Source organism: Argopecten irradians, chromosome 1 (genome assembly GCF_041381155.1).
Source record: "Argopecten irradians isolate NY chromosome 1, Ai_NY, whole genome shotgun sequence".
Classification (NCBI taxonomy): Eukaryota; Metazoa; Mollusca; class Bivalvia; order Pectinida; family Pectinidae; genus Argopecten; species Argopecten irradians.
Window position 1 is genome coordinate 38,697,984 of NC_091134.1, and position 21,776 is coordinate 38,719,759.

Sequence of the window (21,776 nt, forward strand, 5' to 3'; positions counted from 1 at the left end):
TAAAAAACACCTGGTATACAGGAGAATAGTTAAACTGGAGACACTTTGACTGTTGAATGAAAATACAAAAACCTCTACAAATCTAATATAATGTGATAAAGTCTTGCATTTGTTATCTGTTCTGTTTAAAATTCCAGTATGTCTATCATTATCATCTACATCTTTCAAAACTAAGATTTTCGTTATTTCCAACATTATAAATAAAACATGTAATGAAGGAATTAGACCCTGTTTTAACTAGCGATATCTTGCATGCTTATATATCACATCTGAGGTATACTTGAACATAACTAAGTTGTTAAAAAGTGTCTATGCATCTAGCCTAACTAATGTAATAATGTTGACTCTTAGATTATTATGCTGCTTGTATTTTAGTAAATTATGCAAAAATGTACATTTCAGTTTCACAGGGGGCCAACTCAATGAAATGGATTTTGTCATTCATTTTTGTATTTGGAGGATGGACTGATGAGTATATATGACAGTCATGTGATTTTTTTCAATAAATACGAGATTTGAAAAATTATTTAAAAAATCGGGATATTTACTTTAATAATTTTTCAAATCTCGTATTTATTGAAAAAAATCACATGACTGTCATATATAATCATCAGTCCATCCTCCAAATACAAAAAATGTTTGACAACATCCATTTTCATTGAGTTGGTCCCCTGTGTTCAGTTTAGCAAATCCACAGGGTTCCGTACATATTTCTGTAACCAAATAACATTGCCACTATGTTTACCTGTGCATCTGTAGATACAAGGAGCGCTTATTTATACGGATTCGGCTTTACAAAACCATACACTTTTTACCTAGTCATGTCAATGGTGGTTGTAAATCATATCATGCTAAAATATACAAACAACACAATGCTTTACGAGTCAATATTATTACTTATGGTTAGGTCCAATGCATAGACACTTTTTATTAAGTAATTAATATTCAAATACGCCTAAGAAGTATTATATAGAGAACAACTAACTAAATGAAAAAAAGACATTCGAAATGGCATGTGTGTATACAAGATTGAGCCTAGGATAGAATTTTAACCCGGCCGCTGATTGGCTGGCTAATTACGAATTTCAAAAGTAAAAGTGTTTTCTGGCAGGTAATTATTCTTAGATAACTATGATATGAATTTGGAAATTCAAATTGAGATATAGGTTCGAAATATCAATTTTGATAATGAATAGGTAAAAACATTATAATTTCAGGATTTTTTAGTGCAAAATACGCCTAACTTAAACATGGCTACCCTGGTTGGAGTTTGAGCTGAAGTACCAAAAATTTTTTTTTCGATCTAGTGTTTTTTTGAGAACCTAGACTTTAATTATAGAGCACAATAGCTAACAAATATTCCTTATTATCCTTATTGTTCCTAATATCACAGGGTCTAAAACCTTAAGGTAAGAATATAAGTCATAATCGTAGTTGTCGCGATATAAAATCTAAATATGGGTGATGAACATGACTTACACCACATGACCTTTATATCATATGTTGGGGACATAAAAATGTTTTGTTACAGTGAAACATATATCTTTGTTTTGATGCAATCACATTTTAGTTAGAGCATTGACGAATTTTCACATTCACACTTGTTTTTGTTTTACCAGATTTACAGTATACAGTAAAACCCCGTTATATTGCTATCCCGCTTAGTATCACCCTGAATGTATTCAGAACGGATTTCCCTCCATGTAAGTACACCCGCTATATACCGCCAAACTCGATATGTTTTCCAATTGAAGGTTGTACTCAATAGAGTGTGGCACTTGTGAGTAATTATACACCCAATGGAATTTATCTCTATGCCGAACAAGTGCGTCTCATCATTCTATAACACAAGAGAAGTTTTTCGCTGATTAACCCAAAATTTGGAATCTAAAACAATGTCTTCTAGTAAAATCATAAGAAGTCTAGAAGATTCCTTACAATGTAAAATTTCTATAAAATTCATGCTTGCATATTCTTGGCAGGATTATACAAAAGACACACAAGACACATCTTTAAAATTATCCCTGAAAATAGGTGGTGGAGATTTAACGGGGATTTTTTTAGTATTTCGTCTTGAACGCTATAGTATATGGTACTAAATGATAGAAAGTTGACAAATATCATAACTCAAAGTTAACTTAAAGGCTATTAGAACTGGGGAACTGAAGCTAACATTATGTCAGATGTCAGTATTACTTGTACATGTAACATGATTCTGAAATTAGATTTCCTACCATCTTAACGGTCATCTTAGTGTTAACTCGTTGTATATTATTATGACCACTGGATTTCACCAGGATTATATAATTAAGACTTTGTTATAAAGGATCTCGAAAGTATTGTTTCCAGCAAACTACTAGAAGATCATTATTTTTTGTATGTTAACTTATCCTACTTAAGCCTCGTCCGTAGAGTAAATCAGAGTCAATGTCCATAATGTTTATCTTCTATCTGATTCTGATAATTCTACCAAAGTTGTATTTTATAGCATAATTGACCCACTGCCTGGCGGAAAACCTGAGACTCCAGGGTCATACAATGTATTTGACCTCCTCTGATTTTACTACTTACAAACCTTTGTTGAAGCTATTGTCCCCACAAGGCTGACAGATATTTGTTTTTTTGTGTTTTTTTTTATTAAATAGCATCATATTAACAGCCAGGCTCAGGTAAAGACGGCCTCCCATGTATGCAGTGTGTAGCGAGTATGAAGTGCGAGGTGTGTGTTTTTGGAGATTGCGGTATGTTCGTGTTGTGTGTTCTTGTATAGTAGTACTGTTGCCCTTTTTATAGTGCTATATCACAGGAAATATATATTAATTTGAACTCTCTGGTGTAAGACACATGTTATTTATCTCCTGTGATTACATTACTTACATAGTTATTGGAGAAGTAGATACTTGTGTACTCTGATCCTGATTACGAAGACTGCCAGACTCCACCGAGCTGACAGAGAAGGTAAAGGTCTGTCCTGGTGTAAACCCCACCAACTGTACAGCCGTGGTCAGCTGGGCATCGTAGAATGAGTTACCGTTGATAATTGTAGCAGGACTCCAGGACACACGGTAGCTGTTGACCTGGTCAGTGTATTCTGTAGGAGGTGTCCAGCTGATGTTGACCGTGTCTGTTCCTACCTTTACCAGTGTAATGCCAGTCACTGCCAGTGTAGACACTGTCAATTCATAAAGATAATATTTACTAAATAAAATGAACCAAAACTTGTTAGCCGGTAGAATAAAATATCTTTAATCACTACAGTTATGTCAACTATATTATCACAATGTCATGTTCTGTGTCACCATGTCGATACTTCCTCTTCACATAATATGTCTAAAACTATTTTCGCATTTCTCAAATAGCATTTGATAATATTGATATTAAACAGTATGTTAAGTTCGACCAAAATATTATTTTGATAGTCCTAGTAAGTTTTTACTCTCAAACCTTAATGTTTCAAATAGACCTGTCCACGTCAATAAATCTGCATGAATATTTTTTTTGTTTTTGTGTATCGTTTGTTTTTTCGCACAAGTGCCAGGGTAAGAAAAACCTCATTGTGACATCACAATGGTTATATGAAGTTAAATAGCGCAATAACGGCCAAAACCGGGAGCCAAAATTTAAAAGTAATGTTTAAAAATGCTCTCATAGACAATCTGATATATAGATACATATATGAAGGATAGAGATCATTCAACCTCCGAGTCACTAAATAAGGTAAAACTGTCAGCAAAGCTTCGAGTTTGGACTTATTTAGAAACACATTGAATTGGATGGAGTATTCCTGCTCATCAGCGGACCAATTCTTGCCAGGTACCATTTCCCGCCATCGCATGTGTATTTGTCTGATTGCACACGGATTTTCAAACAATATTTTGTAGATAGAAACGCGCATGGTAGCGTCTTTTACTAGAATATGACTTTATTTATGAATATTCGTGTATAACCAAACATACGATTGCGACAATTGGTACTTGGCGAGAATTGGTTGCTAGCAGGGATATTTTACCCAATGTGTTACTAAATTAGTTCAAACCCGAAGTATCTTTCATACTCTCATAACAAAACAACTTCTCGGGGACTAAATTTCGCAATTTTCATTTCGAAACAAGTCCAGAAGATTAAATAAAATTTGTGGATTGAAATATTGAATGGAAATTGCTATCTATAAATATCACGTAGGTGTGAATTACAGAGATACACTTTCGCAAATTTACTTGGATCGCAAAATTCGCGAAAGTAAATTGCACGCGAAAGAAAGTTGGTTTACAGTAAATCCATTCCGAAATGTCATATTCCAAAATCATTTTATCTAAGTCAGAATAATATCAACAATCCTATAATTTTGCGTTTAAAATAAATTAACTGACACTGAGCGGAGTATAAAGCTACAATTGTATCAATATACAGTAGAATATAAAGCACGAACTATTTCAGACAATGATAATCACTATTTAGTATAATTTTGTACATACTTGTGACACACATTCCCCCGGCAGTAGAATATCCATTGCTGTCGAAGTAGCCTGATATACATCTACAGACGGTGGTAGTTCCACCATCATCCTGGACACATTCAGAATTGGAGTCAGCACAGTTTATACCAACACCACAACCAACAGTGAGACCAGCATCTGGAAAAAAGGTGTATTGCAAAATTTGTTAAAATCTATCAAATTGAAAAAAAGAAAGGTAACATGTTGTGTGTGAATTCTGCCAATATGCCCATAAAATCTGGGCCTGGTTATCAAGATGATTTTGTAAAACTAAAAACATGTTTGATATTACATCATTTCCTTTTCAATCAACTTATAGTTGCATGCATCAATAATGGTTATGTATCATGGGATATCTTCCGCCATAAGGACATCATTTGTTTTGCTCTTTTAGAATATTTCAATTATCCAAGGGATCTGCAATCCGATTGTATCACATTCATTGACATAAGCAGTACAATAACCCAATAAGCCAGATTTTGTTTCTTTCCATATTCTACTGAGGAATTAAACATTTGTAAATTCTATGTACGTAATACACCAATTCATTCATAATATGTAAGCATTGCAACTAACCTATATTGCGTATGGCCATGTACACTTTTCAACACAATAGCCCACAATTACTATCAAATTAATTAACACCAAAGCAAGACAGTTTTTAGCTCGGCCATGCTTAGCTAATGCCATGATACAGTTGATCTCATATAGTAATACTTGCAAATAAGAGTTTCTATTGGCCATGAAATAAAGAACTTACTGATAGTACCACAGGGCTGACTCAGCTCAGCCTCTAGGATAGCAAACAACAAACAGGGAGAATAATTTAAAGATGGCTAAGACTTGCACGATACGCTAATGAATATCGAATACAAGAGACTCAGAAGGCCTATATCACTCACTTGGTTTATTTAGTAATTATCATAAAACCTCTTGCAATTTGAAATAGCAAAATTAATCCTTTTGGCCCACTATTTGTACAATTTTGAATCCCCTTCCCATATTAATTGCTACAAATGCAATATGAGTGTTATCCAATTATCAGTTTCAGAGAAGAAGTTGTTTATATGGAAACAGCCAAATTGACCCATTTTGGCCCACGCACCTCAGGCCCACAGGGGGTCAGCCAAACCATTTGTACAATTTTTAGTATTATTAACCCATAACAATGCTACCCGTCAACTTTTCTTAAATTCCGACCGGCGGTTATGAAGAAGACGATTGTTGATGGACGGATGGACGGACGCCACAGTATCAGATATTAAGCTCACATTGGTCCTTCGGACCAGGTGAGCTATTCAGTTAAGTCATCCAACACATATATTGACACACATTTAACTTATTTTCAAGAATCATTATTTGTCAGGTTGCAATATAATTCTAATTTCTAGCTTGTTCATAACATCCTTTAATTGCTATAGACCAATCAATATTAATTTGTATTTTTTTGAGAATTTCAAACATAACTATATCAAATAAGCTGGGTTTTCCGCATTAAAACGAAATATCGTAATAAGTAATTCCGGACCCAATTTTAGTGAAAAATTGCATCAAAATAGTCATGTTTTCTTTTATTCTGAAAAAATGATCTCATGAATAATTGATTTTTTAGAATTTCCATGAAAATTGACCTATTTGCAATAAGAAAAGCCAATAAAAAACTATACCTCACCGCATTATTTTTCAAAATATGACCGATTCGCTTTCTAATACCCCTTAAATTTTGGCCTGAAAACGTTTTAAAAAAGCGAATCCCTAGCTAGCACATTTCAATGCTTTTTTATTCATTTACCCTTGTTAATTTTCTATATTTATTGAATATTATTGGAGCCTACAAGATAACACAATAATTACATATCTTAATGATTTCATTTATCTATCATATATAAAATATAACAAACCAGTTTGCAAGCTACATGTATGTCTGACCTCAAACTTTCAAAAAGAGTCTAATTCAGTAAGAAATATATAAGTTTTTTTGCTCTGTGTGATACTGTATTCAAATGGATTAGTTTCCGTAATAGCATCTTTCATATCCTAAGTAAACATTTTAACAAAAAATAAAATGAAAGTATGTTCCAGCAATTTTAATTCCGTATATTGTGTCCGTTTCCGGACGAAAATTAGTATACCGGTATGTTACGATTCGTATGTATCGAAGCTCAAAACTCGAATGTTTGCATTCAAAACACCACTAACTTCCTTTCAGCATTGATATAAATGTACTGTGGTAATTAAGTTCTATCCTGCAAAAACATAGGTACATAGTATGACGGTCATTCTGATGTTCAGTTACTAGGCCCAACTGATTCGAAGTTTTTCGTTTTGGGTCTCCGTCAAACCCATGTGTATTCCATGTGATTGTTTAGCGACCTATGATTCTTGGAATTACTTCATGCACGAATCTTCAAAATTATACTATATTTACCGGTTAGCACACAGTTCACACCTTTAGATTGGTACACGTCAAGTAAACACTCGGAAAGCTGGCAGACGAAATATTTACGGATAATAATGTAAAGGTGGGTACGGAGAAATAAAATATGTTTGCCGGGATCCGGAAAGCGACGTTACAAACGTATGACGTCACAGAAGGGACGATCTATGTTAATTGTTAATTATTGAGTAAAAATAACTTTAATCGTTTTAATACTTCAAATTACATGAAATGCATTTTTTAAATATGAGTTGCTTCCCCTGCGCCAGTTTGAAAGTTGATGACGCGGCGAAAGTCAAACGTAACAATATTCAAGCGTTTTATAGACTGTGATTATAAACAAATGGAGGTGTTCGTACCTACAGATCAATCTTCACTCTACAATCAATTTATCGGCATAACTTTTAAGTTATTATCTCAGCGAGAATGCACAGATGATCAAGGAGATTGTGCTTAAAATGTTTGATGAATGTTTGTGTCACTCTTGTTTGTGATGCTTTCAATATACAGACTGTCTGTTGTCGTATTGAGGTAGGCCTACTGTGCACGTAGCAATGTCGAAATTATTGTTGATTTATGAATTATTCATTATTATTCTGCAGGTTCCTTATAGATATCTACAGTATATTTGAAAATTCTTGAAAGAAATACATAGATAAATATGTAGCCTAGGCCAATTATTTTAAAAGTGGCGATTGTTTGTTACCATTCGCGCCAGTATGATTTAAGTTTGATTTCAGATTCTTGACCAAACAAATAGGAAACAAAGAATTAATAAAGCAAATAAATGGTCCTCGATGCGATAAATTCGTTATATAGTCAGTTACTGACCCCTATAAAGGCATAGAGGGTCAGTAAGAAGTATAGGAGACTATATAACTAATATCAATGACATTTAATGACAGATTTCTGGTACAGGATAATCTATTCTCTACACCAGACTCCAATTCAGATTTGAAAGCTTTCATCAAAAGAGTTTAGATATTGAAATTTTTAAAAATGGATCATAAATAAATCAAAGTGATATAAAGATTAAACCATGGAGATTTAAAAAATAACGGTATTTAAGTCTCTGGATGAAAAGTATTAAGTTTACTGCATTTTAGAATTTTAGCCAACAACTGATTTATACACTATATACTATGAATGATTTTTACCGAATCTGACACGTGTTCACAACTTTTGTTGTGTATAATCAAACTTGGTCTACATTGGGAGATAGTAACTTACTCACTAAAAGTTTTCAAAATACGTCCAATGCCATAAAAACTACAAGGAAATAAACGCTTGGATTTACTTGCTATGGAAACGTCGTATCTTTGATGTAAACTACGTGACAGATAGTTGATTCGCAAGTGGCCCTATAAGGAGTATTTCTGACAGCTACATACGATACATGGTCTTTTCGAATATTCAAATAAAGTTTATCTATTCAAATCAAATTTGAATAGTGGTTGACATCCCTAATGTGCTACAACCAACATACGAAACAAAAAGAACTCAATAGCTGCTGGTTTTTTTTAATATCTACCATGTATGTGTTTTTTTTGTTTTGTTCTGCAGTGTAGTCCAGGACCCAATTTTTCGAAACAACAAACAGATAACAAGAAGATCAATAAAAATGTTATCAAATATGAAAAAAAATGAATAAAATAAAAAAAGATCGTTTAACAACATTAGTCGTCCGCTTCCGTCCGTCTCGTCCGTCTGTCCGTTAAACTAATTCAAGCATTGACGCCACAAACATCCTTACTTGTGGTGACAACGCCAGCTACTAGTTCATAGAATCATGGATCAGCCACAAACATCCTTGGGGAAGGGGGAACAGAATCTTGTATAAATTCGATAAATATCAATCAGTAATACAAATTAATCCTTAGGTACAACAATCAGAACTTATCACATAAACCATTATTGCAGGACCAGGCACTATAAAGGCCCAATAGAAGAATTATAATGATCTCAATTAATCCTATGATTTAAATCAGGGCACTAATAATCTAGAGTTTTCAAATATGATGTACAAATTTGTCCTGCCATCCAGGGGGAACACAATGTATAATTTTTTAATTCCTCTGACCCCCAACAGGAGGTCATGTTATGGATTCCCAATAATTACATATTTAAAATAGATTTAAATTACATAATTGACATCCGTACTTGTACTAGATTATATCATTGTCATTGTAAACAAATTTTATATCACAAACATACAGGTTAAATGGAAAACAGACAAACAAAATTTCTTGTAAAATAAATTAATTGGTGTACACACACCAAAGGAAGGTCACCTCAATAACCAATTTTTGTTAAAATCACAGGTAAATATTAAACCAATTACTTACAGAAAAGTACAACAATCCAGTATCAAACAACATGACTTGCTTTACAAACCAGGTGAGCAATACAAGTCATATTAACTTACACAACTTACTTGAGGTATCACCATGTTGTTTTATAAAAATACACCACTTCCTTTAACCAGTGTACACCACAATATTACAACTTAATTCGAAACTTATAATAACAATACACAACATGGGTATCACACAAACATGTTATAAAACAGATATGATAACTAATTACTTTGTAATAAATTTCCACCAGGTGTATATAAACAAAAACAATTTACTTGTGGTACAACATTATCAGGTTAAACTAATTCACAAGCAGGGACTTATGGTACACACACCACCAAATCATCAGATTCAATTTGTTGTGGAGTAAGACGACTTCCTGACTCAATTGATGTGACCTTGAATACATATGTTGGTACTTTGTGACAGCCCTGTTATAACTGCAGATGTGACTTTCCCCCACTGGGTAAGGATCCTGCTGGATTACCACCCTGTGTCCAGGTTCACAGTGTAACTAACACCTGGGAGATTCTTGGATGGTGGCAGCAATAACTTCTGTCCAGCTGATGGTAAACATCACTTGTGGTGGTGAGTCACAGGTTGATGTGCAATAACAAGCTAAATTACTTGAGGTACACAACAATTGCCAAACCATGGTTGTAGATATAATACAACAGGACCAATTACTTGAGGTAATACACACCACCAGGTGTAGAAACAATCAAACAACTTACTTGTGATAAACACACCGCAGGTATACTATATCATTTCCAAAACCTTTAATGTGAGGTAGATTCAACTAACCATCAGGTGAATTACTATTAACAATTACAACATATTATCTTGTTGGTGATAATAAAATCAAATCCAGGTAATACATAATTTATAATCCTAGACACATATAATACTCAATCTAGTACCTGCATACACCATATATCTCAAAGGTGTACCTGATATTGTACCACATTACAAACTGTAACTTGTGGTACACACTCCAACAGGTGTTACTATTATTACAATAACAAATTATCTCGATGAAAGGATTACACTCACCCCAGGTGTACTATAAACAATACACAACCTTACTTGTGGTAACACATGATGTTGCATCAGGTATGTCTATAACAATAACACAACTTACATTGTGATACCACACACACCACCAGGTATACTATAAACAATACACAACTTAACTTGTGGTACACACACCATCAGGTGTACTATAACCAAATACACACTTATTTGTTGGTACACACACACACCACCAGGTGTAATACCTATAAACAATACATAAAACTTACTTGTGGTACACACACCACCAGGTGTACTATAAACCAATACACAACTTACTTGTGGTACACACTCCACCAGGTGTAACTATAAACATATACACAACTTACTTGTGGTACAACACACACCAGGTGTACTATATAACAATACACAACTTACTTGTGGTACACACACCACCAGGTGTACTTTATAAACAATACACAACTTACTTGTGGTACACACACCACCAGGTGTTACTATAAACAATACACAACTTACTTGTGGTACACACACCACCAGGTGTACTATAAACAATACACAACTTACTTGAGGTACACACACCACCAGGTGTACAAACAATACACAACTTACTTGAGGTACACACACCACCAAGTGTACTATAAACAATACACAACTTACTTGTGGTACACACACCACCAGGTGTACTATAAACAATACACAACTTACTTGTGGTTACACACACCACCAGGTGTACTAACAAACAATACACAACTTACTTGAGGTACACACACCATCAGGGTACAATCAATACACACACTTGTCACCACTACACCAGGTGTGTAAACTATACAACTTAAAGGTACACACAACAGGTGTACTATTAACAATAACAACTTAACACACACACCAGGTGTAAATAAACAATACACAACTTACTTGTGGTACACACACCACCAGGTGTATATAAACAATATACAACTTACTTGAGGTACACACACCACCAGGTGTATAAACAATACACAACTTACTTGTGGTTACACACACCACCAGGGTACTATAAAACAATACACAACTTACTTTGTGGTACACACACCACCAGGTGTACTACTTGACTTGATGGTACACACACCACCAGGTGTACTATAAACAATACACAACTTACTTGTGGTACACACACCACCAGGTGTACTATAAACAATACACAACTTACTTGTGGTACACACACCACCAGGTGTACTATAAACAATACACAACTTACTTGAGGTACACACACCACCAGGTGTACTATAAACAATACACAACTTACTTGTGGTACACACACCACCAGGTGTACATAAACAATACACAAACTTACTTGAGGTACACACACCACCAGGTGTACTATAAACAATACACAACTTACTTGAGGTACACACACCACCAGTGTGTACTATAAACAATACACAACTTACTTGTGGTACACACACCACCAGGTGTACTATAAAACAATACACAACTTACTTGTGATACACACACCACCAGGTGTACTATAAACAATACACAACTTACTTGTGGTACACACACCACCAGGTGTACTAAAACAATACACAACTTACTTGTGGTACACACACCACCAGGTGTATAAACAATACACAACTTACTTGAGGTACACACACCACCAGGTGTACTATAAAACAATACACAACTTACTTGTGGTACACACACCACCAGGTGTACTATAAACAATACACAACTTACTTGTGGTATACACACACCACCAGGTGTACTATAAACAATACACAACTTACTTGTGGTACACACACCACCAGGGGTGTACTATAAACAATACACAACTTACTTGTGGTACACACACCACCAGGTGTATAAACAATACACAACTTACTTGTGGTACACACACCACCAGGTGTACTATAAACAATACACCAACTTACTTGAAGGTACACACACCACCAGGTTGTATAAACAATACACCACTTACAGGTACAACACCACTCAGGTGTACAAACAATACACAACTTACTTGAGGTACACACACCACCAGGTGTACTAAACAATACACAACTTTTACTTGTGGTACACACACCACCAGGTGTACTATAAACATACACAACTTACTTGAAGGAACACACACCATCAGGTGTACAATAAACAATACACAACTTACTTGTGGTACACACACCACCAGGTAGTATAAACAATACACAACTTACTTGTGGTACACACACCACCAGGTGTACTATAAACAATACACAACTTACTTGTGGTACACACACCACCAGGTGTACTATAAACAATACACAACTTACTTGAGGTACACACACCACCAGGTGTACTAAAACAATACACAACTTACTTGTGGTACACACACCACCAGGTGTACTATAAACAATACACAACTTACTTGTGGTACACACACCACCAGGTGTACTATAAACAATTACACAACTTACTTGTGGTACACACACCACCAGGTGTACTATAAACAATACACAACTTACTTGTGGTACACACACCACCAGGTGTACTATAAACAATACACAACTTACTTGAGGTACACACACCACCAGGTGTACTATAAACAATACACAACTTACTTGTGGTACACACACCACCAGGTGTACTATAAACAATACACAACTTACTTGTGGTACACACACCACCAGGTGTACTATAAACAATACACAACTTACTTGTGGTACACACACCACCAGGTGTACTATAAACAATACACAACTTACTTGTGGTACACACACCACCAGGTGTACTATAAACAATACACAACTTACTTGTGGTACACACACCACCAGGTACTATAAACAATACACAACTTACTTGAGGTACACACACCATCAGGTGTACTATAAACAATATACAACTTACTTGAGGTACACACACCACCAGGTGTTATAAACAATACACAACTTACTTGAGGTACACACACCACCAGGTGTACTATAAACAATACACAACTTACTTGAGGTACACACACCACCAGGTGTATAAACAATACACAACTTACTTGTGGTACACACACCACCAGGTGTACTATAAACAATACACAACTTACTTGAGGTACACACACCACCAGTGTACTATAAACAATACACAACTTACTTGTAGGTGTACAACCACAATACACAACTTACTTGAGGTACACACACCACCAGGTGTATAAACAATACACAACTTACTTGAGGTACACACACCACAGGTGTATAAACAATACACACAACTTACTTGTGGTACACACACCACCAGGTGTATAAACAATACACAACTTACTTGTGGTACACACACCACCAGGTACTATAAACAATACACAACTTACTTGTGGTACACACACCACCAGGTGTACTATATAAACAATACACAACTTACTTGTGGTACACACACCACCAGGTGTACTAATAAACAATACACAAACTTACTTGTGGATACACACACCACCAGGTGTACTATAAACAATACACAACTTACTTGTGGTACACACACCACCAGGTGTACTATAAACAATACACAACTTACTTGTGGTACACACACCACCAGGTGTACTATAAACAATACACAACTTACTTGTGGTACACACACCACCAGGTGTACTATAAACAATACACAACTTACTTGTGGTACACACACCACCAGGTGTACTATAAACAATACACAACTTACTTGTGGTACACACACCACCAGGTGTACTATAAACAATACACAACTTACTTGTGGTACACACACCACCAGGTGTATATAAACAATACACAACTTACTTGAGGTACACACACCACCAGGTGTACTATAAACAATACACAACTTACTTGTGGTACACACACCACCAAGGTGTATAAACAATACACAACTTACTTGAGGTACACACACCATCAGGTGTACTATAAACAATATACAACTTACTTGAGGTACACACACCACCAGGTGTACTATAAACAATACACAACTTACTTGTGGTACACACACCACCAGGTGTACTATAAACAATAATACACAACTTACTTGTGGTACACACACCACCAGGTAACTATAAACAATACACAACTTACTTGTGGTACACACACCACCAGGTGTACTATAAACAATACACAACTTACTTGTGGTACACACACCACCAGGTGTACTATAAACAATACACAACTTACTTGTGGTACACACACCACCAGGTGTACTATAAACAATACACAACTTACTTGTGGTACACACACCACCAGGTGTACTATAAACAATACACAACTTACTTGAGGTACACACACCACCAGGTGTACTATAAACAATACACAACTTACTTGTGGTACACACACCACCAGGTGTACTATAAACAATACACAACTTACTTGAGGTACACACACCACCAGGTGTATAAACAATACACAACTTACTTGTGATACACACACCACCAGGTGTACTATAAACAATACACAACTTACTTGTGGTACACACACCACCAGGTGTATAAACAATACACAACTTACTTCAGGTACACACACATCACCAGGTGTACTATATAAACAATACACAACTTACTTGTGGTACACACACCACCAGGTGTACTATAAACAATACACAACTTACTTGTGGTACACACACCACCAGGTGTACTATAAACAATACACAACTTACTTGAGGTACACACACCACCAGGTGTATAAACAATACACAACTTACTTGAGGTACACACACCACCAGGTGTACTATAAACAATACACAACTTACTTGTGGTACACACACCACCAGGTGTATAAACAATACACAACTTACTTGAGGTACACACACCACCAGGTGTACTATAAACAATACACAACTTACTTGTGGTACACACACCACCAGGTGTACTATAAACAATACACAACTTACTTGTTACACACACCACCAGGTGTAAAACAATAACAACTTACACACACACCACCAGGTGTACTATAAACAATACACAACTTACTTGTGGTACACACACCACCAGGTGTACTATAAACAATACACAACTTACTTGAGGTACACACACCACCAGGTGTACAAACAATATACAACTTACTTGTGGTACACACACCACCAGGTGTACTATAAACAATATACAACTTACTTGTGGTACACACACCACCAGGTGTACTATAAACAATACACAACTTACTTGTGGTACACACACCACCAGGTGTACTATAAACAATACACAACTTACTTGTGGTACACACACCACCAGGTGTACTATAAACAATACACAACTTACTTGTGGTACACACACCACCAGGTGTACTATATAAACAATACACAACTTACTTGTGGTACACACACCACCACCAGGTACTATAAACAATACACAACTTACTTGAGGTACACACACCACCAGGTGTGTATATAAAACAATACACCCAACTTACTTGTGGTACACACACCACCAGGTGTACTATAAACAATACACAACTTACTTGTGGTACACACACCACCAGGTGTACTATAAACAATACACAACTTACTTGTGGTACACACACCACCAGGTGTACTATAAACAATACACAACTTACTTGTGGTACACACACCACCAGGTGTATAAACAATACACAACTTACTTGAGGTACACACACCACCAGGTGTACTATAAACAATACACAACTTACTTGTGGTACACACACCACCAGGTGTACTATAAACAATACACAACTTACTTGTGGTACACACACCACCAGGTGTACTATAAACAACTTACAATACACAACTTACTTGTGGTACACACATCACCAGGTGTACGGTGTATAAACAATACACAACTTTACTTGTGGTACACACACCACCAGGTGTACTATAAACAATACACAACTTACTTGTGGTACACACACCACCAGGTGTACTATAAACAATACACAACTTACTTGTGGTACACACACCACCAGGTGTACTATAAACAATACACAACTTACTTGTGGTACACACACCACCAGGTGTACTATAAAACAATACACAACTTACTTGTGGTACACACACCACCAGGTGTACTATAAACAATACACAACTTACTTGTGGTACACACACCACCAGGTGTACTATAAACAATACACAACTTACTTGTGGTACACACACCACCAGGTGTACAATAAACAATACACAACTTACTTGTGGTACACACACCACCAGGTGTACTATAAACAATACACAACTTACTTGTGGTACACACACCACCAGGTGTACTATAAACAATACACAACTTACTTGTGGTACACACACCACCAGGTGTACTATAAACAATACACAACTTACTTGTGGTACACACACCACCAGGTGATACTATAAACAATACACAACTTACTTGTGGTACACACACCACCAGGTGTACTATAAACAATACACAACTTACTTGTGGTACACACACCACCAGGTGTACTATAAACAATACACAACTTACTTGAGGTACACACACCACCAGGTAGTACTATAACAATACACAACTTACTTGTGGTACACACACCACCAAGTGTACTATAAACAATACACAACTTACTTGAGGTACACACACACCACCAGGTGTACTATAAACAATACACAACTTACTTGTGGTACACACACCACCAGGTGTACTATAAACAATACACAACTTACTTGTGGTACACACCACACCAGGTGTACTATAAACAATACACAACTTACTTGTAGGTACACACCACCAGGTGTTACTATAAACAATACACAACTTACTTGTGGTACACACACCACCAGGTGTACTATAAACAATACACAACTTACTTGTGTACACACACCACCAGGTGTACTATAAACAATACACAACTTACTTGTGGTACACACACCACCAGGTGTACTATAAACAATACACAACTTACTTGAGGTACACACACCACCAGGTGTATAAACAATACACACTTACTTGTGGTACACACACCACCAGGTGTACTATAAACAATACACAACTTACTTGTGGTACACACACCACCAGGTGTACTATAAACAATACACAACTTACTTGTGATACACACACCACCAGGTGTACTATAAACAATACACAACTTTACTTGTGGTACACACACCACCAGGTGTACTATAAACAATACACAACTTACTTGTGGTACACACACCACCAGGTGTACTATAAACAATACACAACTTACTTGAGGTACACACACCACCAGGTGTACTATAAACAATACACAACTTACTTGAGGTACACACACCACCAGGTGTACTATAAACAATACACAACTTACTTGTGGTACACACACCAACCAGGTGTACTATAAACAATACACAACTTACTTGTGGTACACACACCACCAGGTGTACTATAAACAATACAAAACTTACTTGTGGTACACACACCAATGGGTGTACGAACAATACACAACTTACTTGTGTATACACACCACCAGGTGTACTATAAACAATACACAACTTACTTGTGGTACACACACCACCAGGTGTACTATAAACAATACACAACTTACTTGTGGTACACACACCACCAGGTGTACTATAAACAATACACAACTTACTTGTAGTTACACACACCACCAGGTGTACTATAAACAATACACAACTTACTTGTGGTACACACACCACCAGGTGTACTATAAACAATACACAACTTACTTGTGGTACACACACCACTAAACCTTACTTGTACACACACACAGGTATAAAACAATACACAACTTACTTGTGGTACACACACCACCAGGTGTATATAAACAATACACAACTTACTTGTGGTACACACACACCACCAGGGTGTACTATAAACAATACACAACTTACTTGAGGTACACACACCACCAGGTGTACTATAAACAATACACAACTTACTTGTGGTACACACACCACCAGGTGTACTATAAACAATACACAACTTACTTGTGGTACACACACCACCAGGTGTACTATAAACAATACACAACTTACTTGTGGTACACACACCACCAGGTGTACTATAAACAATACACAACTTACTTGAGGTACACACACCACCAGGTGTATAAACAATACACAACTTACTTGTGGTACACACACCACCAGGTGTACTATAAACAATACACAACTTACTTGAGGTACACACACCACCAGGTGTACTATAAACAATACACAACTTACTTGTGGTACACACACCACCAGGTGTATAAACAATACACAACTTACTTGTGGTACACACACCACCAGGTGTACTATAAACAATACACAACTTAACTGTGGTACACACACACCACCAGGTATACAATAAACAAAACACAACTTACTTGTGGTACACACACCACCAGGTGTACTATAAACAATACACAACTTACTTGTGGTACACACACCACCAGGTGTACTATAAACAATACACAACTTACTTGTGGTACACACACCACCAGGTGTACTATAAAACAATACACAAACTTAACTTGTGGTACACACACACCAGGTGTACTAAACAATACACAACTTACTTGTGGTAACACACACCACCAGTGTACTATAAACAATACACAACTTACTTGAGGTACACACACCACCAGGTGTATAAACAATACACAACTTATTACTTGTGGTACACACACCACCAGGTGTACTATAAACAATACACAACTTACTTTGATGGTAACACACACCACCAGGTGTACCTATAAACAATACACAACTTACTTGAGGTACACACACCACCAGGTGTACTATAAACAATACACAACCTTACTATAAACAGGAGGGGGGGTTGGGGATACAAAACTTGACAAGAATTAGCACACCACCAGGTGTACTATAAACAATACACAACTTACTGTGGTACACACACCACCAGGATACTATAAACAATACACAACTTACTTGAGGTACACACACCACCACAGGTGTACTATAAACAATACACAACTTACTTGTGGTACACACCACCACCAGGTGTACTATAAACAATACACAACTTACTTGTGGTACACACACCACCAGGTGTACAAACTTACTAGAGGTAACACAATACACAACAATACTTGTGTGATACCCAACAATTTTTCACACATTGCCATCTGTTGGTGTCCACACACTATCCAGGCTCAAACCTTCATCCCATGACACCAGGTGTACTATGACACCAAACAATACCACAACTCTGTTTATACTTGTGACCTTCAGGATATGACACTGTGATAAATAATATTTACATGAGTAGTACGACCAGTTGACCTTCATGATCTGACACTGTTAATAATATTTATATATAGTAACACAATGACCTTCAGATTGTGACTGTTAATACTATTATTACAGTATAGTAACACCATGAGACCTTCAGACTTTGACACTGTTAACAATTTATATATAGTTAACACCAATGACATTCAGATCTGACACTGTTCATAATATTATATAGTATACCATATTGACCTTCATATATGACCCACTGTAAACAATATGTACCATAGTTACCTTCATAGTTGACTGCGTAAACAAATCGGCTCCACTGACCTTCATATTGACACTAGAAAACCATATGTACCTTCTGACCTTCGTACGTTGACGCTGTAAAAACAATATGTTACCAGTGACCTTCATAGTTGACACTGTAAACAATATTGTACCTGTGACCTTCATAGATTGACCACTGTAAACAATATGTTACCATTGACCTTCATAGTATGACACTGTAAACAATATGTACACAAATGACCTTCATAGCTGGACACTGTATAACAATATGTACCAGATGACCTTCATAAGCTGCGCTGTAAACACTGTAAACAACTATGTACCAATGACCTTCATATTTGACACAGTAAACAATGTGTACCAGTTGACCTTCCCAAATTGACACTGTATAAACAATATGTACCAATGACCATCATAGTTGACAACTGTAAAACAATATGTCCAATGACCATTTCATTAGTTTGACAATATGTAAACAATATTGTGTACCAATGGATCCTTCAGAGGTGACACTGTAAACAAATGTGTACCAGTGTCCTGCATGTTTGACACTGTAAACATATGTGTACCAATGAACTTCAGAAGTTGATCACTGGAAAAAATTTATACCACATGTCAACTTCATAGGTTGTCATTTGTAAATTCATATTGTTGTACAAATGACCTTCATATCTGACATCTGTAAACAATATGTTTACAAATTGAACTTCAGAGTCTGACCACTATTAACAAGTATGTAACTATGACCTTCACTGGTACATATTGTGGACACTGTAAACAATATTTACTACATATTGACCTGCATGTCAACTATGAGGTCTTGGTACACATAGTTAACAATATCATGATAACAATGACCTTCAGATCACAACAATGTACAAGAAATTGTAATAACACCTACTAAACATCAGAAAATAACACAACCAAATTTCATTGTAAAAAATACATTTTTGAACCAAAATTGCCCTTTAAAAGTTGACATTTCTAACCTGACTAGTACAGCAATATCAAAGATCTTCAGATAGAGCTGACCAGACCACTCTAATTGTCCCAACGTTCAACATAGAATGCAATATAATCTTTTTATCATCTATCACCTTCTGAGTTGTATAACATTTTATTAAAGCCTAATACAGGCAACCTTCTTATACAACAAAAACTGTAATACAAATGACCATCAAAACCTTACCATGTATAAGGATTATTTATCCCTCTGATTTTTTGTTTTTGTTCATAAAGGCGCCTACACCTGAAAAGCCAGTGTGGCTTACACACTTTAAAAATGTGTGGCTTATATCGAATAGTTTTTTTTTTATTACTTCTAGGCCTTGTAAAATAAGTCAAGGTTATTTAATTAAACAGCTAGCAAGTAGCTTTCAAATGCAATGTGTGTTCAATGCCCAATATCTAATTATTGCCTATATGGTGAATCGAAAAAAAACAGCTGTTTATAATATGTTGAAAAGATTTGACCCATGTCACCATGAAAAATCGGTTAGTAATTAATTGAGATATGAAATTGTTAATCATTTAATAGAGGACTTACTTGAGGTACAGGGTGCCACCTGGTTGTAGTATATCCCATTACTGTCAAGTTAACCTGTCCTGACACCTGCACATACATTTCCTCACAGTACTTTTACAATTCAGCATTGGTAACAGAAACACTGGACCACACCAGTCAGGGCACTGTTGACAGGAGACCACTTAGTGCAATCTCTGAAATATTATATGTTTGTTACATAATCAACCCGAGTCGAAATCATGTTGTGGGTTAACCTTTGTCCAGCACAAAAATTTAACGGCATAACTCTGAACACTTTAATACAGTTCAGCTGTTTAGAACATGTCACCCTCGTCATTGGATCGGAACAGATTCATGAAACATACAGGTTAACTCTGCTTAATATTGTAAAACATACATCTCAAACCAACAGTAAACCTATCAACTCCTGTGTCAATAGAGTGTTCAACTAGTACATTGTACCATAAAATGCTTCTGTTCTTTCCGTACAAACTTTTAATTGAAAATGGGGTATAGTACATATGTACCATTTCCAGTCTTCTCCCAGTCAA

General features: G+C 36.0%; 1 protein-coding gene across 1 annotated transcript in view; it reads right to left on the minus strand.

Annotated features, from left to right (window-relative positions):
* The window catches only part of LOC138324747 (fibronectin-like), a 64,404-nt gene that overhangs the window by 3,775 nt on the left and 38,853 nt on the right, over positions 1–21,776 (minus strand). Inside the window, exons 11-14 of the mRNA XM_069269906.1 lie at positions 8,687–8,707; positions 4,476–4,634; positions 2,878–3,172; positions 746–753 (exon numbers count right to left, since the gene is read on the minus strand). Of these exons, the coding sequence (XP_069126007.1) occupies positions 746–753; positions 2,878–3,172; positions 4,476–4,634; positions 8,687–8,707 (483 nt within the window). The remainder of the gene's footprint in view (positions 1–745; positions 754–2,877; positions 3,173–4,475; positions 4,635–8,686; positions 8,708–21,776) is intronic.